General features: G+C 34.5%; 1 protein-coding gene across 1 annotated transcript in view; it reads right to left on the minus strand.

Annotated features, from left to right (window-relative positions):
• LRP1B (LDL receptor related protein 1B) overlaps positions 1–27,780 on the minus strand; it is a 1,899,171-nt gene that overhangs the window by 276,637 nt on the left and 1,594,754 nt on the right. Inside the window, exons 48-53 of the mRNA XM_024243817.3 lie at positions 20,480–20,593; positions 20,086–20,235; positions 11,075–11,197; positions 8,842–8,961; positions 3,851–3,979; positions 740–862 (exon numbers count right to left, since the gene is read on the minus strand). Of these exons, the coding sequence (XP_024099585.3) occupies positions 740–862; positions 3,851–3,979; positions 8,842–8,961; positions 11,075–11,197; positions 20,086–20,235; positions 20,480–20,593 (759 nt within the window). The remainder of the gene's footprint in view (positions 1–739; positions 863–3,850; positions 3,980–8,841; positions 8,962–11,074; positions 11,198–20,085; positions 20,236–20,479; positions 20,594–27,780) is intronic.

Genomic DNA, 27,780 nt, shown 5'->3' on the forward strand with positions numbered 1-27,780 from the left:
GATAAAGGGTAGAAAAATATTAAGTATCCGGTTTTTCTGATAATTCTGAATTATGTTCTTTTTTTACTCAAATATTTGATTTGTCTATACAACTGAACAAGCCAGCCATATACTGTCTTCAAATTTCAAGTATTTCAAAATACATTAAACCAAAGACATTTTTTATTTTTATTTTTATTTATTTATTTATGTATTTATTTTGAGATGGAGTCCCACTCTGTCACCCAGGCTGGAGTGCAGTGGCATGATCTCGGCTCACTGCGACCTCTACTTCCCGGGTTCAAGAATTCTCCTGCCTCAGCCTCCCGAGTAGCTGGGATTACAGGCATGCGCCACCATGCCTGACTAATTTTTGTATTTTTAGTAGAGATGGGGTTTCACCATGTTGGCCAGGCTGGTCTTGAAGTCCTGACCTCAGGTGATCCACCCGCCTCAGCCTCCCGAAGTGCTAGGACTACAGGCATGAGCCACCACACCCAGCCCAAACCAAAGACATTTTTATAAACATTTTCCAATATTACTGATGCAAATATACTGCAAACAGGTATGATTTCCAAATAAATGTATTATACTAGAGCTTAAATAAGTTATATGTGCTGTGATTGTGTATTACTGAATTCACTGGCTGTTGATGACACTAAGAAATGTGTTGCTTGTTGCTTTAGTTATTTATTTACATACTAATTTTGAAAGACTCTTAGCCTAGGAATCTCCTTCATGAAGTTTTAGATGTACTTACCACACTGTGGTGACTCATCAGAGCCATCTCCACAGTCGTCATCATGGTCACAAACAAATTGCTTGGGAATGCATACTTTATTATGGCACATGAAGGCATTTTCATCACATGTATTATTGGGAGCTAAGAAAGGCATCACAAAAAATAAAGTTAGATGAGCACATATGTTATCTTCTCCCATATTAGGAGCTTGGGGAATATATAAAATCATATCCAATAATTCATAGTTACTGAGAAAAAGAAAACTTTGCATAATATTCAATACATCAGATAAGCTAATAATTGCATATGTATTTATATTAGAATGTCTGAATATAAATACACATAATTCAAGGATTTAGTATTCATGAATTCAACTATTCCAGAGTGACCCTGAATTCAAGCCATGTAGCAATTTTAAATTTGCTGAAGGATGAATTCAAATGTTCACATGTTAGAAAAAATATCTCAGCTAATAATAGTCTAGGCTTTTTTCCTTTACTTATGCCTACAGTAATGCTGGTAAAGTAATAAAAATGTTGATTCCTTGTGAAAAATAGACTGGTAAAGAACAATGCTAATGTTCATAAAGGAAGTGAAAAGAAAACTAAGAAGATTTAGAATGTTATTGTCTTTAAAAAAATAAAATAAAACTTTTTGGTGACTTCTAGAGTGGGGTGTCCAATTAGGTAAAGGTAAGATCTTTGATGTCATCAGCCCCGCCATAAGTACCACACAAATGAAATGGAATATTGACCCTTTCGGAATATTGATCCAGGAAAGCAATGTTCCAACAAGTGGGAAAAATGGTTGATCCAAGTGATCAAAATTTCAGCAAAAATTCAAAAGAACATAACTAGTGCAGAGAAAGAAAAAATTAATACCATATGCATAGAATCATAAGAGGTTTGCAAGACTCATTTAAATATTTTCAGTAATCTTTGCTTATATTTAAAAGGTAAATGCTATGTAGGTCTCAAGGTTTGGGGTATTGCAAATAGCAATAATGTGCTATATGCTATTGTAGAATGCTGGAAAGAGAAAGGCTTTGCAGAAAGTGGCTGTGGCACTTATATTTGTATTCTCAAGGAAGCAATTTACCTTCTTGGTGCATCTGTTTCTTTATCTGTTTAATGGGGATAATAAAACGTATCTGATAAATTTCTTATAAGGACTAGATAATGTATGTGAAGCAGATTTGGCTCATCTTAAGTATTTAATAAATGTCTAGGTGCTCTTTAAACTCCTATTTATATAATAATAATTTTTGGCAGATTCCTCAAAACAGTTCACTACAATACTGTGGGAATTCAATAATGCAAATAACAGCAGCAGTTACAATAATTGATATGTAATGGGTACTTGAAAGACTTAGGTGCCTTCTATTTCCCAATTCCATGTCTTAATAAGCCCTTTTCTCTACATGAAACACCTTTCTCTTTCTTTGTCCCTCAAGACTCAGATAATATTATCACTTTTTCTTGAAGTCATCTCATGAGGCATTTTACATATTAGTAGGATATTTTACATAACATTTCTTTGTGATTGACATAGTATATTTTATATACATCACTTTAACACTTAAGATACAGGTATTATCATCATTCTTTCACATTGCCTATAGCCCCCTCTCCCCAGACTGCCCCAGGCTCCATGAACCAATAAATCTCTCCCTTTATCTCAAAAATTATTGACATAGTGTAGGTAACACATAAGGGTTTTTAAAATATAATCAGGCATAATTTACTTTTAACAAAGATTTTTTTAAAGCTGTATAGAAGCCACATAGAAGTAGCATGAACAATTGCCTATTGTAATCAGAGTAAAACTCTGATTTTACTAACTCCTCTTAACTTTGAACTGTATGCCAGCTTGGATAACTCAGGTGAATTACACCAATTCCAATACATGAATTAATCTCTAAAACACTGAGCAACAGCGACTTATTTGGCGTTAACACTTTCAGATCACTTGAGTACAATTTGCTGCATTTTAACAGAATTTACTTAATAGTACTCATGTGGTACAAAAGTGTTAATATGCCTCCCAGAGTGTTAACTTGCTACAATAGCAACAGCATACTGGGACCATCTGGATCCCTGAATTGATGCATAATCCTTTATTATGTAGCCCTCAGTGGCCCCATTGACCTTTACAGACATACATATCAGTTTCAAGATCAAAGTGAATTATTCTACAACAATAGTATGAGTTCTGTGCAAATAGGTCTGCCTCGGAGTTTTCTTTTTTCTTTTCTGCTTTAACTATTCCTCACGTACATACCCCTGCACACACAGACACACACACACACACACACACTTACATTATGGCTTCAAATACAATGCTTTAAAGATGTGAAGGCAGGCCATTGGAGAGATGACTGGCAGAATTCATTTTAACAAGCGGAGTTCGCAGCATTATTTCTGACAAATTGCTCAGCCCAAAAGATCCCCTATGTGACCTTGGGATCTGCATTCAGATATTCAGTCCCTTCATCCTCCTGATCATGCAAAGGAATTCATCTAAATTTTGACTGTTGAGTAATGCCCTGAAAATTTCCTGAGGTGACTTAGAGTCAGAAACTTAGTAAATTGTCTGACCTCCGAAGGTGCTCCTCTGATCCCTCAGCTTCATTCGGCTATATCCATACTATTTTTACATGACCCAAGGGTTAATACCCTATCCATAGGACTAATAGGTGTTTACTGACCTCCTGATCAGTAGTTATTTAGGATCAGAGAAGTCATTCACAGAGTTTCCGTAACAGACAATCTAAAAGCCTTCAGAAGGGATGGTGGTGGACGACACAAAAGAGAAAGTACCAAACCTACTGCACTCGTACACATAAAGTGCAGTTACATTAGCTGAGAAGTGAAATGATAAACCTGTGTTTATCAAAATGGTTTTAAAATGGGTAATCCGACTGTGCATGTTTGAAACATTGAACAGTAGTTAAAGAGGTTGCAGAACTACTGTGATAACATCATCCCACCTGATTAAGTCCAATACTACCTATGGGCCCAGGAACTGGGAAAGCAATGAGAAATGTGCTATGGCAAATACTACAAAAACAAATAACAAAGGATGCTGTAACAGTTTGTTTTGACATGCAGCCCTGGCCAGTGTTCATACCGCAGCCTGCTGTGGAAAGCTCATCGCTTCCATTTGGACAGTCCCTTTCACCATCACAAAGCCAATGTCGGGGCACGCAGGCATGAGAGCCCTGGCAGCTGAACATGTCAGCAGCACAGGTTACGGCACCTGAAACGCAAAAACATAATGCCATTAAGATCACTCTGTGTCCACTGGAAAATGTCTACCATTTACATTTTCTATAGCAAGGGGGGAAGCAGAAGAATGTTGCTTGTAAGGAGGCGATCGTAGTTATTGAGAATCATTAAACATCATTCTTCCCCCGTAGTCGTCTACACATTTTTATCTAAGAAGGCATTCTTTCCTAGCTATAATTGTTATATTTCTTAAAGCTACATGGTAGAAAATAATGTACTTTATCCTTGTAAAATGTGGCAAAGCATAGAAATGTCATAGAATTGTGAATACACTGAGATAACATTTCTAAAGGACTGAACTAGAAAAATAATAGTAATTGAAATAATGCCATTTTTATTGCTTAATATGTGCTAAGCACTTAACATATTAACTCATTTATTCCTTACAATAAGCCCAACCAATAGAACTATTATCAGTATCATTTTACAGAAAAGAAAACTGAGGCTCGGGGAAGTTGAAAAGCTTGCAGAAAGTCACAAGTTGCACACAATTCCGCGTGCTGAACTGGGAGTCCCCTAGATCCTAAGCACCCTCCGAATCCTAAGCACCATCTTTTAACCACTCATGTCATTTACTATTACTCTCCATCTTATAATACCAAAAAGAATAAATGCATGCACGGTCCATTTTTTTCATGCATAATAATTGGAATCTATCTTTGCTCTATCACTGCAATGTTTCTTTAGTTGCATGATAATGTCTTTCAAAAAAATGCTTGTTGACTTGGACTATTAAGTACAAAGGGTTCCTCTTTCCTTCCCCTTATGATCATAGGGTAGCCATACGTCAAATGGCTCTCCCTCATGATATTTTCCTAGTCCCTGTGCAGTTATATACAATGAATGTTTTGAATGTTTTGTTTGTTTATAAAAGTACCTGAGTGAATCAGTAACATTACCCTAAATCTCTCTTTTTTTTTTTTAATTTTACTTTCTTATGACCCAAAGTTGCCCAGAATAGATGCTAAAAAAGAAATTTGTTGAATTGTTGAAAATAGTATATTATCTCCAGGAAGAAAATATAAGTGACTAGATGAAAAATATTTGTTTCTAACAATTGAAAGCAGGAGCCAATGTGTTTTAACTGGATTATCATTTATCCTCTTACTTTTCAGCCAGAGTTGTTAGGAGCAGAAAATTCTTTCTGAAGTAATGTTTTCAATATGGTAAGGAGTGGGGTATCGAAATACAATCCTCTAAGGGTCCTTTTTTTTTTTTTTTTTTTTGAGACGGAGTCTCGCTCTGTCGCCCAGGCTGGAGTGCGGTGGCGCGGTCTCGGCTCACTGCAAGCTCCGCCTCCTGGGTTCACGCCATTCTCCCGCCTCAGCCTCCGGAGTAGCTGGGACTACAGGCGCCCGCCACCACGCCCGGCTAATTTTTTGTATTTTTAGTAGAGACAGGGTTTCACCCTGTTAGCCAGAATGGTCTCAATCTCCTGACCTCGTGATCCGCCCGCCTCGGTCTCCCAAAGTGCTGGGATTACAGGCGTGAGCCACCACGCCCAGCCCCTCTAGGGGTCTTTTGCAACATAAACATACCTGTCCTTGACATATACCTTAGCCTGGAGGAAAGGATGAAGAGTGGATGTTGACAAATCCCCCTGGTAATCTAGACTTGCTTATTTAACTGAGGATCTATTTAATAGAAAGGAGTTTAACATGTTATGTAATACTGGAAGAAGTTAGAAAATAATCTATTAAATAAATGTACTTTCATTTAAAAATTATTTTATTTGCTAACTAGTATGTCTTTAGTACTTTCTATAATAAAATTCTCTTTCCACAGAAAATATTTTTATATTATTCCTCCTTATCTATCCTTTTTAAGCTTGCCATGAAACCATAAAGTGTCCTTTTTATTATTATATTCTCAATTCAATGCTTTGTATAACATTTTTACTTTTTAGCTTGAGATGTTTTTAACTGCATTTTTTTCTCTTAAGGAAGTTTTGATAAATGTAAAATTTCTTGTCTACTGCCATATTATCACTTTAATTTGTTCTCAAGGCAGTCATAATAGAAAGAGCCCTGATTTGGCAGTGGAGAAATCTAATTCTGTATGACCTTGATGGAGACTAGTGTCTGAATTACCCTATCTTTAAAATGATGGGTATGACTAGATAATTACTGAGATACCTCCAGCTATAAAATGGCATAAGGCTCTTTGCAGCTAATTTTCTGGCTCCCTTGATAGTATTCAACAGATTTTGTGTTAAGAACATGCCAAAACATCATAGTCAATTGGGAAGAAAATGGGCCAAAGAAAAAATTCATGACTTTATTTCATAGTTGCCACTGCCATCTGGAGACATATTGCCTTCCTCGGGGAAAAGAACCCCTAGGGAGAAGAAAGACAAGTTGATAAATTCCACTAGATCCATCTTGCACACCCACTCGGATAATAATATTTGATTGATAAGAGTCACTATCCTATTAATATCTTGGTACCTGAATTCTGCTCATACCTCTGTCATAGTTAATTATCTGAGTGACCTCAGGAAAATTTATTAATTTCTGTGAGTTTCTCCTTTTTCCATCTCGCAAAAGATGGAAATAAACTAGACCATGGTTTTCAAAATGGGACCCTTAATATTCCAAATCAGAATCACTATATGCATATCAATAAAGAATGTGTTTACATCCTGCATCAGAATATTTTGAATCGGAAATTGGGAAACTACATTTTTAACACACTTCCGAGAAGGATCTTTTGTACTCCAAAGGTTGAAAACAAGTGAGATAAATTATTTATAAAGTTATTTTCCTGTTCTAAAATATGAGGTTCAGTTCATTGACTGATGATTGGTCTAAAGCACTATTTTCTTTATGTGTCTCAAGATTGGTAGTTAGTACATAAAATACAGCTCATAATTAAAGTAAATAAGCTCAGTATTCTGATTGCAGGTAAATATGTCCATTTTCTTATTAGTCTTTAATAAAAAAGCATTATTAGGACACTGACAATACTTTGACAAAGAAAGGAGGCAGGAGAAATAAAATCAGAAAAACCTCATAAATACAGTATACATTGGTTATGTTAGATAATCATACTAGGTATGTAGGTATGTAAGTACAAATCTTTTTGTATCCAATTAATAGGTAAGGAATAACAAAATAAGGAATAAAATGAAGTGGTCTGTGATCACACAGCTTGAAAATGCAGATGTGGGAGAAGTCAACTCTACATGACTTTAGAGACTTTGCCCCTATAATATTGTGTCCACTCAGAAAGCACAGTGTTATCAATGGGGCCATTTAGTGTAGAGTTTAACAAAAGTCAAAAGTAAGATAATTTTAGAGATTGAAACCGTGCTCATCCTATTGTAAATAGGTAATTCTTTTATTAAATTTATTTTAAAAAGTAGTAGCAAATTAAATTTATTTTAAAAAGTAGTAGCAAATTTATTTTAAAAAGTAGTAGCAAATTCTTTTATTAAATTTATTTTAAAAAGTAGTAGCAAAATTTATTTTAAAAAGTAGTAGCAAATAAATAAATTTAAATTTATTTTAAAAAGTAGTAGCCATTTAGTGTAGAGTTTAACAAAAGTCAAAAGTAAGATAATTTTAGAGATTGAAACCGTGCTCATGCTATTGTAAATAGGTAATTCTTTTATTAAATTTATTTTAAAAAGTAATAGCAAAGAGAAACAGACTGACAGTCATCTAATTGATTACTGACTTTTTTCTTTCACACCTTTTTGATAGTGATCTTTCTATATTTGTCTGTTGTATAACTGTAAATGGTTTCAGCTGTGTAAATAAAAAGTAGATTTTGAGTGACTTAAATACAAGAAAATAAATTGCCTACTTTCAAGAATATCTCCAATTTCATATTATTTACAGAGAACTTCAGTTTAGCTTGAATACTATAAAATACTACCTTTCTCTATATGTTTGTGACAGAAATAGCAGTCCACAACCCCTGAAATTTAAAAGAAGTGTTAAGTATACTAAAATCTATACATACACCTTATTCTATGACTTGGGTCCTTCTCTTCCTAAAAGAGGATGATTACAGCTGCCACCAAAGGCTGATGTAATCAGTAAAGAATATATAGCTACAGGCACAAATGCATATACAGAAATAGATTAGATAGACAACCAATAGACATCTATAAAAATAGTGAAATTCTTGGCCGGTAAGAACAAATTTTAAAGACTAGCTTGTTTCCTTCTTTCACCCCTTAGGAAATTCAGTGAATAATTCTATTTAACTATTTGTTAAATATTTGTGAATATTAAAAAGCAATTATACTGGACTTGTAGTTGACATACAGTAGTTAAGTATAGCTATTTGACACTAATACCTCTAATCTTATAAAGCTACATTTCAAAGTGCATTTTAATATCATATAAAATAGCCACATTCCTTTACTTCTTATTTAAAACAAATCAGCAATAAGGGCGAATATAACACACACATATGCACATAAACAGCACGTGTGGCTTGTGGCAGTATAAATTAGTATACTAATTTTGGAGGGTAACTTGGTGGTATATAGGAAGCATAATGAAAAATAAGTTTGATTATTTGACCCTGTAATCTCAATCATTGATATTTGCTTCAGAGAAGTCACCGAAAGCTAGAAATAAAATGTACAAATAAATTTGTTGTGGCAATATTAAGGAAAAATACCAAATATTGAATAACAGTTTATGTATAAAAATAATAGAATAATGGATTGTCATGCAAATAATAAAAACAGCTACCTAGAAAGATACACATAAATTTTATGTTAATTTTAATAAATTAGCAAATTTTGTGTATGCTCTAAAATGATAGAGCATATATAACGCTTAAAAACTGATTGAGGACAGAAGACACACAACTTACCACAAATACTATCACTTTCATCTAACCCATCCCCACAATCATCTTCTCCATCACAAATCCAATGCTTAGAAATACATTTTTGTGCAGAACAAGCAAATTGGTTCCAAGAGCAAGAAGAATCTAGAAAACAAACAAAAGGAAAAAAAAAAAATAGTTTGAGACCGTCTTACAACAGATCCGACAGTGAGAAGATTCTTTCTTAGACTCTGCTAAAATCAACTATCCTATAATAAAAGAAGCCAACTTCTTCTTTTCTATGACAATTCTATAAAATTTGGGCATCAGCTTGCATATTCCCTCTGTGTTTCCAGGTGATACAACCACGATTTCTTCAACACGATTCTTATAAGGCTTGCCTTTGAGGTAGTCCTAATGCGGTCACTCTACTCCAGGTATATTTGTCTGTCATTATTATTTTTTGAATGTGTAATGCATAGATATAAAATATATATTTCTGGTACAGTCTAGTCATACTTTTAAACTTTAAATCTATCTTTGAGCCAAGAGAAAACACTTACATCCTAAGTAAGGTAATAGTATGGTGGACTAATCAGCAGATATGTTTGTTTTTAAAGGTGGGTGACTAAGGAGGTTATAGCTTGAAGACAACCCGACAGCTTTGTACGTAGCAACTGTGCTGATGTTTTTGTGTTGCTTCCTTGGAAACACTTGGGTTTGTTATACTTGACTAATAACACCTAAATTAATTGGCATAGTGGCTGGCTTTTTTATTATTAGATTATATTTTTATTATAATAACACACTCCATTTATTTCCAAAGCCAATTTTGTTATTGCTCTCCTCCATTCCCAGCCTCCCCTTCTACCCAGTATATTTGTTACTAGAAAACATTCAAAAGTAAAATCCTTCTAAATTAAGGTGTTCAAAATATAAACTCTTGTAAAAATAGCAATTCTACTTTTGATTTCATAAACAATTGCAAAACTTTGCATTTTCATTTAAAATGCTTAATTAGATGAACTGTGAAACAGAGAACATTAGAAAACTGAAGTTTGGAAAAAATAAAATTAAAGAAGATATGATCAGATAATGGCCACTGTTCAGAAATTATGAATCCACATACAGTATTTTGGAAGTTCTCTGCTAGTCTTGTTCAAAATCTGGCTCTAATGTAAAGACATGTGGCATCTCAGTAAAACAAAATGCACCTTCGCGTTTCATGATGACATTTACTTTTAGGAGAGTTTGACATTTCACAGAAAATCCATTTTTAATCTTTTTTCCACTCTATCTATTCACCACAGTGTATGTTATTTGTGCTAAACGTAAATAATGAATATACACCTTGTTTTCCTGCTGGAAATTTCTTTGATTTGCAAATCACAAAATCCATACATTTTAGAAAATAAATGTAAAAATGCTTTCTTAGTTTGACAATGTAACATGAAATAAAGTGTACACACACAGAAATTAGGAGGTAGAAGATGAAAGGCAAAAGTTTAAAGAAATAGAAGTTTATGTATATTATTGAGAGCTATACATGTAATTAGTACAAAATTTCAGGATAATAATATTCAGTCAGCTCTCCACATCTGTGCCTTTAATATCCATGGATTCAACAAACTACACATCAGAAGTATTTGAAAAAATAAAATTAAATAATAATACAAGAATAAAATATAATAGAAATAAAAACAATACAATGAAACAATAATTGACATCATATTTACATTGTATTAGGCATTACAAGTAATCACGAGGTTATTTAAAATGTACAGGAGGATGTGCATAGGTTACATGCAACTACTAGGCTGCTTTATATAAGGGACTTGAGCATCCATGGATTTTGGTGTCCACAGGGTGTTAGACCCAATCCCCCATGCAGATACCAATAATAGGCAGGGGAAATATAACAAGTAGCATGTGTCAAATCCTTATTTTTTATAGCAGAAAGCAAATACATTAGGTACCACCTAAAGTCAGTAAATTAAGCAAAGGTATAACTTTATCATATCTATATGATAAACTGATGGAAGTAATTATTCAACAGAAACAGAGGTTAAAAGAAAAGTCTAGGACCAAAGAGTGTTAGTCTTCATTATAAGCTCTTTTGTTTTAATTTTAATCTTTACCATTTTTGTATTATTTAATAAAAATGAAAATTAATGTTAAAATCAGCTGACAATATTTTGTATAAAATTCCTACATAAGAGAATGCTAACATATAAGTAAGAGTAAGGTTAACAAAACTAAGCTAAATACAATGTCTCACCACAGTGAAATTCATCAAGTCCATCCTCACAATCTTTCTGACCATCGCATATCCAGGTATTCAAAATGCATCTTCCACCAGGACAACTAAAATAATTTTCTTCACATTTGTGTTTGTTTTGAACTGTGATAAAATATAGAATGTAATGTCAAACAATTTAATTTTAGACTTCTGAAATATAGGTAGATAAATCATTAATACTCCCTAAACTGAAAGAGATAAATAACAAGTAAACTGAAAAATAGCTAAGATTTTCTCCTAAAGAATGTCAAGGTTATGAAAATAAAGGAAAGATTCAGAAACTGTCCCAGAACAGGGACCCAGGAGACATGATAATCAAATCCAATCCAGGATTGAGTCCTAGAACAGAAAGATTATAGTAATGTAAAATCGGTTTAAATTATAACAGAGTAGCACTTAGTTAATAAACATAAAATAAAGTTAAAAAATAGGTATGACTCTAAATTGAGTGAGCCTAAGGCCAAAGAATAATATTTGGGTGGAAAATACTCTTAATTCCGTATTCATAGCACAAAATAATAAAATTAATACATTGGTGTATCTTTGCTGGAAAAGTGTGAATGTAGTGTTTCTATGGCCCTCTATTTGGAGTATTCCTTAACAGGATTTAAACAATTATTCTGTATTTTAAGGAAGAATAAACGAGTTACACTGGCAAATCTAAAATTATTATACCTTTCAGAATTATCATAAAAAAGTACCTGTATGTAAAATTATTTTGTAAATTATATATATATTTTAAATTATGGAGTATTATCATTATTTTAACCTTCAAGAGTACATATAGAATACTATATTTATTTATTTATTTATTTATTTATTTTTATTGTTATCTTTTTTGTTGAGATGGAGTTTCACTCTGTCCCAGACTGGAGTGCAGTGGCACAATCTTGGCTCACTACAAACTCCGCCTCCCAGGTTCAAGTGATTCTCCTGCCTCAGATTCCCGAGTAGCTAGGACTATAGGCATGTGCCACCATGCCCGGCTAATTTTTGTATTTTTAATAGAGACGAGGTTTTACCATATTGGTCAGGCTGGTCTTGAACTTCTGACCTCATGATCCTCCATCCTCGGCCTCCCAAAGTGCTGGGATTACAGGTGTGAGCCACTGTGCCCAGCCTATATTTATCTTTTAACTGGGTGTCATCTGTTCCATTGCTCCTTCAGGTTTACATGATTTTAGACGTTTGATCTATAGCCAAGCAGGAAGTAAACCCTAGTGTATATATCCCAATCACACTATAATGGTCTATTATGACTGTTTTAAGATAACAAAAATTGTAGGCATTTTATTTTTTATATGTTGACTTTGTAGATATAATTAAAGATGAAAATATATTTTTTGAGTGAATTCAGCATTAAACCAAAACATTTTAGGATGCTCAGGATGTTTCCTGGATCTAACCTAAAGTATTTAGGCTGACCCATTGCTGGCTTCCTGTCTGTCTGTCCACCTGCCTCATAAGCCTGCATGCATGTCCCTTTCTTTCTTACCCAATATAAAAGTTGTGATTCTCTATTAGTGTTGAAAGTTAATTTGAAGATAACTTATTAATACTAGAAAGAGATGGAGATCACAAAAAAGAAAAATAAAATATTAGTTTAATTAATATCTATCATATGCTGACCTCAAGATAATTTCAAAATTAACTACAGTCATACTGAGGTAAAGAATGTGTTGTTGTAAACAGAAAATTAAGAATCTTGGTGCCAGTTTCGTTGAGCAGTGGTTTATAGTTCTCCTTGAAGAGGTCCTTCACATCTCTTGTAAGTTGGATTCCTAGGTATTTTATTCTCTTTGTAACAACTGTGAATGGGAGTTCACTCATGATTTGGCTCTCTGTTTGTCTGTTATTGGTGTATAAGAATGCTTGTGATTTTTGCACATTGATTTTGTATCCTGAGACTTTGCTTGAAGTTGCTTATCAGCTTAAGGAGATTTTGGGCTGAGACAATGGGGTTTTCTAAACATACAATCATGTCATCTGCAAACACGGATAATTTGACTTCCTCTTTTCCTAATTTCTTTCCTTTATTTCTTTCTCTTGCCTGATTGCCCTGGCCAGAAGTAAAAGGGACACAAATAAATAGAAGAACAGTCCATGCTTATGCATAGGAAGAATCAATACCATAAAACTGGCCATACTGCCCAAGGTAATTTATAGATGCAATGCCATCCCCATCAAGCTACCAATGACTTTCTTCACAGAATTGGAAAAAACTACTTTAAAGTCCATATGGAATCAAAATAGAGCCCACATTGCCAAGACAATTCTAAGCAAAAAGAGCAAAGCTGGAAGCATCACACCACCTGACTTCAAACTATGCTACAAGGCCACAGTAACCAAAACAGCATGATACTGGTAACAAAACAGAGATATAGACCAATGGAACAGAACAGAGGCCTCAGAAATAACACTACACATCTACAACCATCTGATCTTTGACAAACCTAACAAAAACAAGAAATGGGGAAAGGATTCTCTATTTAATAAATGGTGCTGGGAAAATTGGCTAGCCATATGTAGAAAGCTGTAACTGGATCCCTTCCTTACACCTTATACAAAAATTAATTCAAGATGGATTAAAGATTTAAATGTTAGACCTAAAACCATAAAAACCCTAGGAGAAAACCTCGGCAATACCATTCAGGACATAGGCATGGGCAAGGACTTCATGACTAAAACACCAAAAGCAATGGCAACAAAAGCCAAAATAGACAAATGGGATCTAATTAAACTAAAGAGATTCTGCACAGCAAAAGAAACTACCATCAGAGTGAACAGGCAACCTACAGAATGGGAGAAAATGTTTGCAATCTACCCATCTGACAAAGGGCTAATATCCAGAATCTACAAAGAACTCAAACAAATTTACAAGAAAAAAATCAAACAACCCCATCAAAAAGTGGACAAAGGATATAAACAGACACTTCTCAAAAGAAGACATTTATGCAGCCAACAGACACATGAAAAAAATGCTCATCATCCACTGGTCATCAGAGAAATGCAAATCAAAACCTCAATCAGATACCATCTCACACCAGTTAGAGTGGCGATCATTAAAAAGTCAGGAAACAACAGGTGTTGGAGAGGATGTGGAAAAATAGGAATGCTTTTACACTGTTGGTGGGAGTGTTCAAACACTGTGGAAGACAGTGTGGCGATTCCTCAAGGATCTAGAAGTAGAAATACCATTTGACCCAGCAATCCCATTACTGAGTATATACCCAAAGGATTATAAATCATGCAGCTATAAAGACACATGCACATGTATGTTTATTGTGGCACTATTCACAATAGCAAAGACTTGGAACCAACCCAAATGTCCATCAGTGATAGACTGGATTAAGAAAATGTGGCACATATACACCATGGAATACTATGCAGCCATAAAAAATGATGAGTTCATGTCCTTTGTAAGGACATGGATAAAGCTAGAAACCATCATTCTGAGCAAACTATCGCAAGGACAGAAAACCAAACACTGCATGTTCTCACTCATAGGTGGAAATTGAACAATGAGAACACTTGGACACAGGGCAGGGAACATCACACGCTGGGGTCTGTTGTGGGGTTGGGGGATGAGGGAGGAATAGCATTAGGAGAAATGCCTAATGTAGATGGCGAGTTGATGGGTGCAGCAAACCAACATGGCACATGTATACATATGTAACAAACCTGCACATTGTGCACATGTACCCTAGAACTTAAAGTATAATTTTTTTTTGGTGCCAGTTTCATGAGTCTAAAGTAATAAGTGTCTATATTTCTTTTAAATATTTTATATAATTAATTTTTTTTAATGTGAAAGACCTGCAGTGAGCTACAGTCAAATGTTCTAGAATTTAGGATATGGATAGCAAGAATACTCAACAAAACCCAAAAGAAGCTTTCAATCTAACACTAAGAAAACAGAAAAAAAAAAAAAAAAAAGAAAATTCAGGATTTGAAAGACAACATAGCAGTATTAAGAGAGAACTAAACAGAACTTTTGGTACTAAAAAAAATCACTACAGAAATTCAAAATACAATTGAAAGCCTTAACAATAGACTAGACCAAGCAGAAGAAAGAATTCCAAAGCTTTAAGACTGGTCCTTCATATTAATTTTTTTTCAAAAATAAAGAAAAAAGAATTTTAGAAAATGAACAAAGCTTTTGAGAAATATAGGATCATGAAAAGTGACAAAATCTATGACTTATTGAGATTCATGAGAGAGAAGAGAAAGTATGCAACTTAGAAAACATGTTTGATGGTATAATTCATGAAAATATCCCCAATCTTGCTAGAGAAATAAACAGATAAATTCAAGATAGCCAGAGATCTCCTGCAAGATACTGAACAAGACAATCATCCCCAAGGCACAGCACATGGTCATTGGGCTATCCAACATCAACACAAAAGAAGTTTGAAGGCAGCTACAAAAATGGGCCATATCACCTGTAAAGTGAAACCTAGCAGACTAACAACAGACTTCTCAGCAGAAACCTTAAAATCCAGAAGAGATTGGGGACCTATTTTTAGCATTCTTAACGAAAATAAATGCCAGTTAAGAATTTTATATTCCACCACACTAACCTCCATAAATAAAGGAGAAATAAAGTCTTTCCCAGACAAGCAATTGTTAAAGGACTAGATCACCACCAGATCAGTGCTAGAAGGGAGCCTAAGGGGGTTCTTTGAATGGAAATGAAAGAATGATACTACCACAATAGAACACATAAGCACACAGCCCATGAACCCTATAAAGCAACTACACAAATGACACTAAAAATCACCTAGCTAACAACACTACAACAAGAACAAAATCTCACATACCAATATTAACCTTGAATGTAAATGGCCTTAAAAGACATGGAGTTGTAAACTGGATAAAAAAGCAAAACCTATCCTTCTGCCATCTTCAAGAGACCTATCTGACGTAATGACACCCATAGGCTCAAAGAAAAGGATGGAGAAACATCTATCATGCAAATGGAAAACAAAAAAGAGCAGTGTTTGCTATTCTTATATCAGATAAAACAGACTTTAAAACAACAGCAGTAGAAAAAAAATAAAGAAGAGCACCTAGATTCATAAAACTAGTACTTCCAGACCTACAAAACAACTTGATAGCCACAATAACAGTAGCGTAATTCAATACCCCAGTGACATCATTCGGTCAATGAGGCAGAAAACTAACAAGGAAATTCTGAATGTAATTCAACACTTGACCAATTGGACCTAATAGACATCCACAAAACACGCCAGACTACCGTAGCATATACATTCTTCTCATCTGTACACAAAATATACTCTAAAGTTAACCACATGTGTGGTCATAAAACAAGTCTCAATAAATTTTTTAAAAATACCAAATTCTCAGGCCTCAATGAAATAAAAATAGAAAAAATAGAAATCAATAACCAGAGGAATACTCAAAACCACACAATATGGAAACTAAAACTTGGTCTGAATGAATTTTGGGTAAACAATGAACTTAAAGCAGATAACAAATGATTATTTGAAATAAATGAAAGCAGAGATACAACATACCAAAACCTCTGAGATGGGGCAAAAGCAGTGTTAAAAGGAAGGTTTATAGTACTAAATGTCTACATCAAAAAGATAGAAAGAGCTCAAATAACAATCTGACTACACCTAAACGAACCAAGGAAAGAAAAAACTAATCCCAAAGCCAACAGAAGAAAAAAACTAAAATCAGAGCAGAACAAAATAAAATGAGACCCCAAAAAACTATACAAGGATCAATGAAATGAAATACTGGTTCTTTTAAAGGATAGACAATGTTGATGGACCGCTTGTTAGATTAAAAAAAAAAGAGAGAGAAGACTAAAATAAGCACAATCAGAAATGACAAAGGCAACATAACAACTGATCCCACAAAATAGCATCGGAAACTATTGTGAACACCTGTATGCATACATACTATAAAATCTAGAGAAAATGAATAAATTTCTGGAAAGGCACAATCTCCCAAAATTGAGTAAGGAAGACATTGAAAACGTGAATAGATCAATGAGTTCTAAGACTGAATCAGTAATAAAAAATATACAAATTTTAAAAAGCCCTGGAACAGATATATTCACAGCCAAATTCTACCAGATGTGCAAAGAAGAGCTGATACCAATGCTGCTGAAACTGTTCCAAATAATTAAGGAGGTGAGATTTCTCCCTAACTCATTATATGAAATCAGAATCATCCTAATACCAAAATCTGACAAAGACACAACAGCCACCACAGCAAAACTACAGACCAATATCCCTAATGAACATAGGAACAAAAACCTTTAACAAAATACTAGCAAACCAAATCCAGCGGCACATCAAAAATCTAATTTACAATGGGCAAGTAGGCTTTATTCCTGGGATTCCAGGTTGGTGCAACATATGCAAATCAATAAGTATGATTCACTACATAAACAGAATTAGGAACAAAACCCATGTGATCATCTCAATAGACACAGAAAAAGCATTCAATAAAATCCAATATCCCTTCATGCTAACAATCCTCGACAAACTAGTCATGGAAAGAACAATAAGAGCCATCTGTGACAAACCCAAAGCCAACCTCAAACTGAAGGTGCAAAAGCTGGAATTACTCCTCCTGAGAACTGGAACAAGACAAGGCTGCTTGCTCTCACCACTCCTTTTCAACATACTATAGGAAATCTTAGCCAGAGCCATCAGTCTAGAGAAAGAAATAAAAGGCATGCAAACAGAAAAATAGGAAATCAAACTATTTCTCTTCGCTGACATCATAAATGTACACCTAAAGATTCTGCAAAAAAGGCCCCTAGATCTCATAATCAAGTTTAGTGAAGATGCAAAATTAATGTATAAAAATCAGTAGCATTACTATACACAAATAAAGTTCAAGCTGAGGGCTAAATAAAAAACACAATCCCACTTACCATATGCAAAAAAACTAAACTGGACTCCTACCTCTTATCAAATACAAAAATTAAGTCAAAGAAGTTTGAAGACTTAAATGTATGATCTCAAACTATAAAAATACTAGCAGAAATCCTAAGAAATGCTTTTCTGGACACAGTCCTAGGAAAAGAATGTATGACTAAGTCCTCAAAAGCAGTTGCAACAAAAACAGAAATTGACAAGTGGGACTTCATTAAACTAAAGAGCTTCTGCACAACAACAACAAAAATCTATCAACAGAGTAAACAGGTACCCTGGGAGAAAATATTTTCCAACTATGTATTTGGCAAAGAACAACTATCCAGAATCTATAAGGAATTTAAATAAATCAATAAGAAATAAAAAAAACAAATAACCCCATTAAAAATAGGTCGAGTATAGAAACAGACACTTCTCAAAAGAAGACATAAAAGTGGCCAACAAACACATAAAAAAGTGCTCAATATCACTAATCATGAGAGAAATGAAAATCAAAACCACGAGGTACCATCTCATAGTAGTCAGAATGCCTTTTGTTTAAAAAGTCAAAAAATGAGATGGTGAGGTTGTGGAGAAAAAGAAACACTTATACACTGTTGATAGGAATGTAAATTAGTTCAGCCCCTGTGAAAAGTAGTTTGGAGATTTCTCAAAAACTAAAAGTAGAACTATGATTTAACCCAATCTCATCGCATACTCAAAGGAAAATAAAGATACATGCACTCATATATGTTTATTGAAATACTAATCACAATAGCAAATATATTAAATTAATGTAGATGTCCATCAGTGGTGGACTGGATAAAGAATATATGGTACACTTACACCATGGAATTCTATGCAGTCATAAAAAAGTGAAATCATGTCCTTTGCAGTAACACGAATGCAGCTAGAGAGCATTAGCCTAAGTAAATCAACGCAAGAACAGAAAACCAAATATCACATTTTCCCAGTTATAAGTGGGAGCTGAACATTGAGTACACAAAGAAGTAAATATGGAATAATAGATACTGGGGGCTCCAAAAGGGGAGAGGGAGGAAGGAGGCAAAGGGCTGAAAAACTATTGGGTACCATGTTCACTAAATGGGTGACAGGATCAATACAAGCCCAAACCTCAGCATCACGCAATATACCCAAGTAATAAGGCTATACATGTCCACTCTGAGTGTAAAATAAAAATTTAAACAATTATATACATGATAAAAGAACCAACACGAATTTAGAAATAATAAATGTATCATCTACTAAAAAATCGGATTTTCATAGTAGATTGTGTGTGTATAAACTTCTGTGTAAAATATTTATGAATATAATTGCTTAAAATTGTTTAAAAATTATTATATATCAGCTAAACATGAAAAACATGGGTGTAGCAGCAGGGTGGAGAGAGGCAAACCAGTATGAGACAAAATTTAATAGTGTCCTACATAGAATCTCTACTTCCAGTTATACATAGTTCTTTTTATAATTTTTTTTTTAATTTCATGTCCTCAAATAGAAAGAAACAGTCAAGAACTTTGCTGGAAGGCATTCTTCTAAGAATGTAGATGACAGTTTTCAGGGCTTATGTATGTAAAGATGGTTAACAGTCAGATGTAAATAAACCTGTCTTAACCTGATTCAATAATGATTGTAACTATTACTCAAATTACTATGCTAAAGGATTTTGTAAACTGCATTAAACATTGCTGTACAATAACACTGAGTAAAGCCAGTTGTAAGAAACATTGTTTCTCTTCTTTTATGAAGTTATTTCTAGGCATGTGATAATTCTGTTGAAGGATTATAAATTACAAATTTGAAAGACTTAATCACCAATTTTGAAAGGATTAATAACTAAACATAAAAAATTGATCCAAATTTAGGATGGTTTCTTGAATATCATTTTGTAACTCACTTAAAAAGATCAAGCGGTATGTTTAGAACAGGTTAATTACATTTTAGTCTGTGCCATTTAAATTTTAATGTCAATAATTGATATTAAGAGTAAAAATTTAAAAATTCACTCTATACAACTAAGTAGCCTCAAAATCTCCAAGGCAAAGCCTGTGTTTTTCTAAAATCTAGTATTACCTGGGCACTTTAATTCATCTGAATAGTCTCCACAGTCATTAGACCCGTCGCATATCCAGGTTGGCAGAACACACAGTGAGGTAGAATTACATCTTATGAATCCTGTGGTTTTCACTCCAAGTTTATAGAAATGTGTGCAGTCTGTGTTATCTAGAAGAAGGTAAACAAAAAAATGAAAAAGTACCTCATTTGCAAAGATTATGAGCCTTCTATGTAGGTCATAGAGATGAGAAAAGTTAACTTCATTTGAGGAAATAGATATGTAATTATCCCACACAACAGGGGTTAATTACATACCAATTTTGGACAAAGTTCAGTAAAATCTTGCACAGTGTTCAATGCAATGCCAAAAGTGCCCAAGCATAAACAGACAAAAGGTAGTGGAATATCTTACTGCAGTTCTTTTCATCTGAAGCATCTGCACAATCTATGTTCTGGTTGCATCGTGCTGATCTTGGAATACAAGTCCCATCTGCACAGCGGAACTCAACCGTGGCACAGGTTGAAACTAGAAAAACAGGTACATAAACAAATGGAAAGACGGGACAGAATGACTCCTTGCTTTTGCATTTTGAATATTTCAATTACTGTATATAATTTTGTTTGATTTTGCTTTTGTAACTCTGGGAAGCCAAACCTGACCCCTGAACCCCACCTTCAAGTGTGGGTTAGATGCCTCTTATATGTCTTCCCCTATCACACAATTCTTCTCTCTGTTGTGATATTTAGCATATTGCATTGCAGCTGCCTGTTTAAGTACCTGAAGTCTCACTAACTAAATGTAAGTTCCATGAGAGCAGGAACTATATGATAGTTCGTATCATATTGCTGTGGTAATATCACCCTAGCACTGAGCCAAAAAAAAAAAAAAAAAAAAGAATGTTGCTGGAAATTCTCTCTTTCCACCTTCAACATTCCAAGGTTATGACAGTAGGCAAATGCCTGATTAAATACCTACTGGGAAATCCCAACCTGGTTGCCAAGAAGTGAAGCATTTCCTGCTGTAATAGAGAGAGACAGAGATAGAAACAGGAACGAAGAGATGGGCAGGGGGGAGCCACCGAACACTGGCTTTGTTTCTCAGAGGGAACAACTTACCACTACTAGAAAGTCATCTATGCTACCTCATACTCTGTTACATGGCCATATCATCATTAATATTTAATATAAGAAATAGGATGCCTCATGCCAAGGAACATATACATGTGTCATTCCTTATTATTGTTATAAAAGTCATCCAATTCTCTGCTCTACTTAAATGAAAATTAGATTCAATATGCTATGTCATTATACACATTTTGTATAAAGTATCTTATTTTTAATCATATATTCCTTTCTAAGTTGCTTACCCATTCATAGTCATATAACGGTTTCCAGTAAAATGCTGTGGATGGATACATGACATGCTATGTATGTTAAATTAACTTAGGTGATATTTCTATTCCAAATTCAAATTTCTACAAGTTGATTACATTAAAGGTCAACCTGAAGGGCTCTTTGATTATGCCACTGTTACTAGTGTTGGTATTTTAAAGAGCCTGTTTAATTATAAATAGAAATTATATCAATCACAAATGGTTAAAATGCTATTTTAAAATATGCAGATTTTACTCAAGGGTGTGTATGTCATTTGTATTTCATAATGTACGGTTCTTATTATATTGAATTGTATCTCAAAATTGCATACTTATCTGTTTAAATGATGATTAGAATAAATGTTTTATTTACAATTTGCAATTATAATTGCTTCACTTTTTTATTAAAAATGATATTACAACATGTGAAACAGATAATCTATTGTAAGTAGAGATAAATACATTGTTCCAAAACAGAAAAAAGTTTTTTTATTTTATTTCTATAAGAGCAAAACCTCTTTTATATTCCTTTGTGTTATATTTCATATTCTATTTTTTCAATAGAAATAGTGAAAGCAATATATGACATAAATATAATCTTGTCAATCATTTACTTTTTGTTTTTGGCTTCACCGTCTACTAGCAGTTTCTTACTAACTTTGTTCCAAAAGATTGCTTATAATCTCTTTTTAGAAGACAGATTGCATTTCTCTGTTTAATAACATTTTAGGTAGTTATGATATTCCTAAGTAAGCCTATAATGGTTCATCTCGTAATGCACTTGAGTTTCTATCTGCTTGAAGTTAGAGTTTAGGATGCCAGGAAGATACTAATAGGGACACTTGCAACTCGTTTCACCATCACCATCTGCCTCCAATCTCCCAAAGAGAATCCTCTGTCTGAGTGAAAAGTACTGGCAGAGACAATGAAGAGGCAAATGTAGGGAATGGCATTTCAGACAGTCAAGAAAACTGGAAATTCAGCGGTTTCACAGTAATAAGGTTTTAAAAACCAATACTGGTAGTTCTGAGGTAACAGAGAAAGTAAAGGATAACTTGGGAGAAGAGTGGAAGGACATGTGGGACAAACGGAACACAGTCTTAGATTGAGTTCTGGAAACAAGAAAGAAATAGAGGACCACGAACTACATGAAAATAAATTTTAACTTTGAAGTTCAGAAGAGTGGTTAGAAAGTAGTAATTAAAAAAAAACCTGTATTAAAAAGCATAAGGAAATAGATAAAGGAAGAAGTTCGCAGGATAGAACAAAGAGTAGAAGATTTGCAGGATGTATTTATTTTTTTCTCCTATTTTCCAAAATAACAATGGGGCTAATGAGTCTTTGGGAGGGGGACAAGGATGGGCTTAGAGTGTGTAAGAGGTGCAAGTAGGAAGAGATTGTCCCTTTGTACCTGATCCTGTCTCCACATCTTACATTATTTGGTATAGGGTTTAAGAACCACCAGAGAGTTAGACAGGGTGACGAAAGTTGTTGCAGAATTTTGTAAGCAGTAGGAGCAAGGTGATCGTGGGGATTAATATCGCCTTCATTAACAGGCAAGAAAGGAGAATCCTGTGGAGAAAAAAAAATCTACAGAAATAGTAGGAACTTCATTAAATAAGTAAAAACATCTCTTGCCAAAACCTCTTTCTCTCTGTTGCTTCAACTATATTTCTTCTTCACTTCGTTTTGGTCAGTTAAGTATTGAAATTTGTTTCATCCATACAGTGATTTTTGGGGAAGAAAGGTACTGAAATCTCTCATTTGTCAAGTGAATATGAAAGTTTTCTGACAATATTTCCTCGGGCTAAGAGTCCTGATAAAGAGAGAAAATAAAATAATATGATCCAAATAAAGATAAGCCAAGGGAGAGGTACTACACTTTTCCCTCCAGGTAGTCCGAAAGAAAAAGTAAGCCTATGAAACATGAGTGAAAACACCCTACAGCCACAGCAGGAATAGCAATGAGGCACTACAAAGGAAGATCTGTCAGGGATTGTGGATCAAAAGTAGCAGCAAGAGAGAAAGTAAAACCACTCTCTCTAATATACTTTAATTTTACTATTTCTTCCACTTTCTTTTTAGCATGTCAGCTAAAATATTTAATGAGATTTGAAAGATTTAAAAATCAATGGCCTTTCTGTGGTTCTTAGGATGTTTCTTATGAATAACCGAAGTCAATTCTCTCTTCCAACATCCCTTACCCAACCTGTAGCAAAGGGAAGCTGAAAAGGGGGGGGGAAAAAGCATTAAGTTTGCTCTCATATCTCCCTTTCATTTACTTTCAAACAACATCTTTTATTTAATTATTTAATTCACTCCTTAGGTTCTAAGGGTGCACAAATCTAGAAGGAATGCCGATTTCTTCTCCAGCTATGTTTATCCTTTTCGTTTAGCTTGTTGTTTATGGAATCTTTCAAAGGTTTGCTATGAACTTAGGAAAAAACAAATGCCAGTTTCCTCTCCTTTAGGGAGCATCAGAACTGCTAGCTCCCAGTCTACCTAAAAGTACTTCCGTAGCCCAAGGAATTTCATGTACTTCCCAAAGGGAGCAGTTTGTACTCATCTCAACAGGGAAGGAAGCATATCATGCACTCTCCCTGAATATATTCACTCGACCTGCCATGCAACCAGAAGAGGAGTACAAAATGAGAAACTTATGAACAATTCCTCATCTCTCCACCTCCAGATGGCCTGACGTCTAAAGCTGTCAGTCATGAAAGGGCCTCTATAAAGGGGCAGTAAATTTAAAAAATGATGAAGATTTGGCATATTTCTTTTCCCCAAAAAGAGAAGAAACCAAAAGCAATTCATTGCAACACCCTTTCTACTCTGTAAACAGACTCTCTGCTCTTGTGAAATTTAAAAAAAAGTAATAATTACTACTGACATCTGAATTCAGCAAAGTATAATAGTACTTCAGATAATTTACAGATGGCTCCACCATAGTCTCTTACCACAGTCTATCAAAATATCCCTGTATATACTGACTTCCAATTGTATCATTTTATCATTTATATTTTGATTAAAAAGTGATAGGTGATTTGCACGTCTGCGTATATGTACAAAAAAGCACTGCATCTCTACATTGCACTGACAATAGAAAGAGAGAAGGGGTAACTGGAAGAAAGGGCTTGGAAAGAGACCTCTTTTCCATTCTCCCTGAGCCATTATCTATGCCTTTTCCTTTATCATCTTTTTGTACTATAAGGGAGATAGTTGGTGGAAACACACTTGCTTAATATAAGTCTTTATCAGACAGCCTGGCTTATGGGTTATGGACCCAGGGAAGTCTTCCTTCTATAGCTTGAAAGGTACTCTACAAGGACACTATGTTAATAAACTTAAAATGAGAGAAAAATCAAAACTAAAAGATTCAATTAAGAGTAATCTTTCATCCAAATAGCTACCCATTTGTTTATCCTAAAGGAGCTGGTCCATTGAATTAAATTCACTAGTTTCTATTAAGTAATGAAGTATATGATTGTGTTTCCATGAGCAATTTTAGTTTCAAATGTCCTGCATTCAGTGTGACCAGCTTTAAGGCATAAGTTTTGCTTGTTTATTTTTAAGACATCCAACTGTTATAATTTTACCATAAAAGAAAGGTTAAGGGAGAAGCTTCATTCGCAAAGGCACTGTTCTGTGCCCAAGAGTATGACTGAGATAGTTATAACACAGAAATCAAGAGTTTAGACTAAAAAATAGGAAATATCTATTTGAGTTATTTTATTGTTATTCAGCAGCTGGTATTGATATCATTAGGCAGAATAAAATCTATTTATATTTTAGAAGACGTACTGCTTCAACCAGCCACATAAGAATTTAATAAACACCTACCATATATGAGGTATTATATTTCATAAACCCAAACACACTAATTTATTTACCACTTTTGAAAATATACTTTCATTTCTGGAGAAAACTCATAGTAACATATCATCTTCCCACAGTTTCTTTTGATGAATCTTGCCTTAAAATCTATTTTCTGTATTTATTGCTCAGTTCCTGCACATTCTTTCTTGATAGCTTTACCTTTAACCTGGCTTAATGCCTATGTTATATTTTCCTCTCCTGCTTACAAATAATTGACAGAACATATCTATTTCTAGGTCTTCTCATTTCTTTTCCTCCTTTCTTCCAAATGCTAATTTATTTCTCTCTGCTTACTTCCAGTGTCTGACTATATTTTACCTTTTTAAATCTTTTATGGGTAATAGGTAACTTAACTGGCAAATGTAATTAGCTCTTCCTAAACTACAGTGTCAACCTTAGATGATAATCTATTCAAGTGTTTCCCCAAAGTCACACTGTCTAAGATGGCAGAGTAACTTCCCAACATTCCATACGACTACAAAATAATTTGCACACATTCTGCCCTCTTCCTCAACTCTGCATAGCCCTCTCATCACAACTGTACTTCATACCTTTCCTTTACATCAATCTTTTCTAAAAACAGTTTTCATTCACTGTCTTTACTCCCTTACCACCCATTTTCTGCCTTCATCCAATGTGCTCTTGCTTTCCTCTACTATTCCACTGAACTGATACACATGAATGTAACCAAGCGAGTATCTACTATTTGCCAAATATGATGGATACCTCCAGTTCATGCCTGCCCTCTTACCCTTTCTGTAGCACTTGAAAATGCTGAATGATCCTCCTTTCTTGAGAAAATAATTTCTTAAGCATATCCTTCTATTAGCCCTGCAGGCTACTTCACCTTTTCATATATAATTTGTTATTTAAATAAGTAATTTTGATGCACTCTACTCATGCAATCATTACTCCACACTTCCTCTGAGTTTTTCTCCTTAATGTGCCCCAAATCAATACTTCTGATCAACATCTATTACCTGAGTTCCAAATCTCTACCTATCTAGATGCCTGTGAAACAGCTTCATTTAGATTTCCTCAAGTGCTCCAATCTCAAAATGCAAACTATCCTTATTGTCTTATCCCCATTCCCACACAAACAAATCTTATTATTATAGGTTTCATTAACACAATCCTATTCTTTTCGTTCCTTTTTGAAATGTAAATTTGATTATATTTGGCCTGCTTTAAACCTTTAGTGACTTTCTAGTGACTACAAGATAAAGTTTGAGTTACTTCACATGGCACAAAATACACCTTCATGCCCTGGCTCCTTCCCGTACCTTCTCTGTTTTTTGTTTGTTTGTTTTGGTGTTTTTGGGGGGTGGGGGGTACGGAGTCTCATTCTGTCGCCAAGCTGGAGTGCAGTGACGTGATCTCAGCTCACTGCAACCTTCATCTCTCGGGTTCAAGCGATTCTCCTGCCTCAGCATCCCGAGTAGCTGGGACTACAGGCGAGTGCAACCACGCCCGGCTAATTTTTGTATTTTTAGTAGAGATGGGGTTTCACCATGTTGACCAGGATGGTCTCGATCTCTGGACCTCGTGATATGCCCACCGCAGCCTCCCAAAGTGCTGGGATTACAGGCATGAGCCACCGCGCCTGGCCCTTCTGTTTTTACCACTCTCTTATATGTAATCTGTCTGTGACTATATCAAATTACTTTCAGTTTCAATGCTAGTCCCTCTACTTGGAATTCTCTTTTGTTTCATTCATTCTACCTTATTTTTAGTTTAAGACTCAGTATAAATTCAGCATAGCCTATGAAACCTGTGAGGATACTTGCAAGCCAAAAAACAAAAAAAGACATGTGGGTGTTCTTACGTGCGCAATCACAGCACGAGTTCTCGTTCTGTTTACACGGCTGTCTTACAGTTAGAATTTGATATTCTTGAGTACAGGCACGTGTCTCATGAATTTTGTGTCTCGAACCTTAATGCATTGCACTCAATAAAGTGTGTTCATTGAATGGCAAGTCTCTAAAGTGATAATGCTTTGGAAATACCTGTGGGGTCCAGATTTAAGAAGGCTTTCAGTGTCAGACTAAAACTTATCATTTATTCTGCAAACATTGGTATTCCATTAAAAGTTTATTTATCAATGCAATATACATATATATATATACACATATATATATATATATATATATATAAAAGCCAGTGCTAACATAGCATTCACTATTGCCAAATACTGTTCTAACCTTATTTAATATTGTTATTCTTATTTAATTATTTTTCCTACCTTGCTATTTGGGAAACTGAGACACAGAATAGTTCAGTGCGATATCCAAATTTAGACAGTAAGTGTTGTGGCAGCAGTTCTAACTCAGGTAGTTTGGCTTCATCATCTATCCCAATAGTCACTTTTGGAAAATGTTAAACAGTATTAGCATGAATGATGACATAGGGATGAACTGGAAAAAGTATAGGCAGAGAAACCAGGTAAAGGCATACTCTGTTAGCC

This window comes from Pongo abelii, chromosome 11, assembly GCF_028885655.2.
Source record: "Pongo abelii isolate AG06213 chromosome 11, NHGRI_mPonAbe1-v2.0_pri, whole genome shotgun sequence".
Lineage (NCBI taxonomy): Eukaryota > Metazoa > Chordata > Mammalia > Primates > Hominidae > Pongo > Pongo abelii.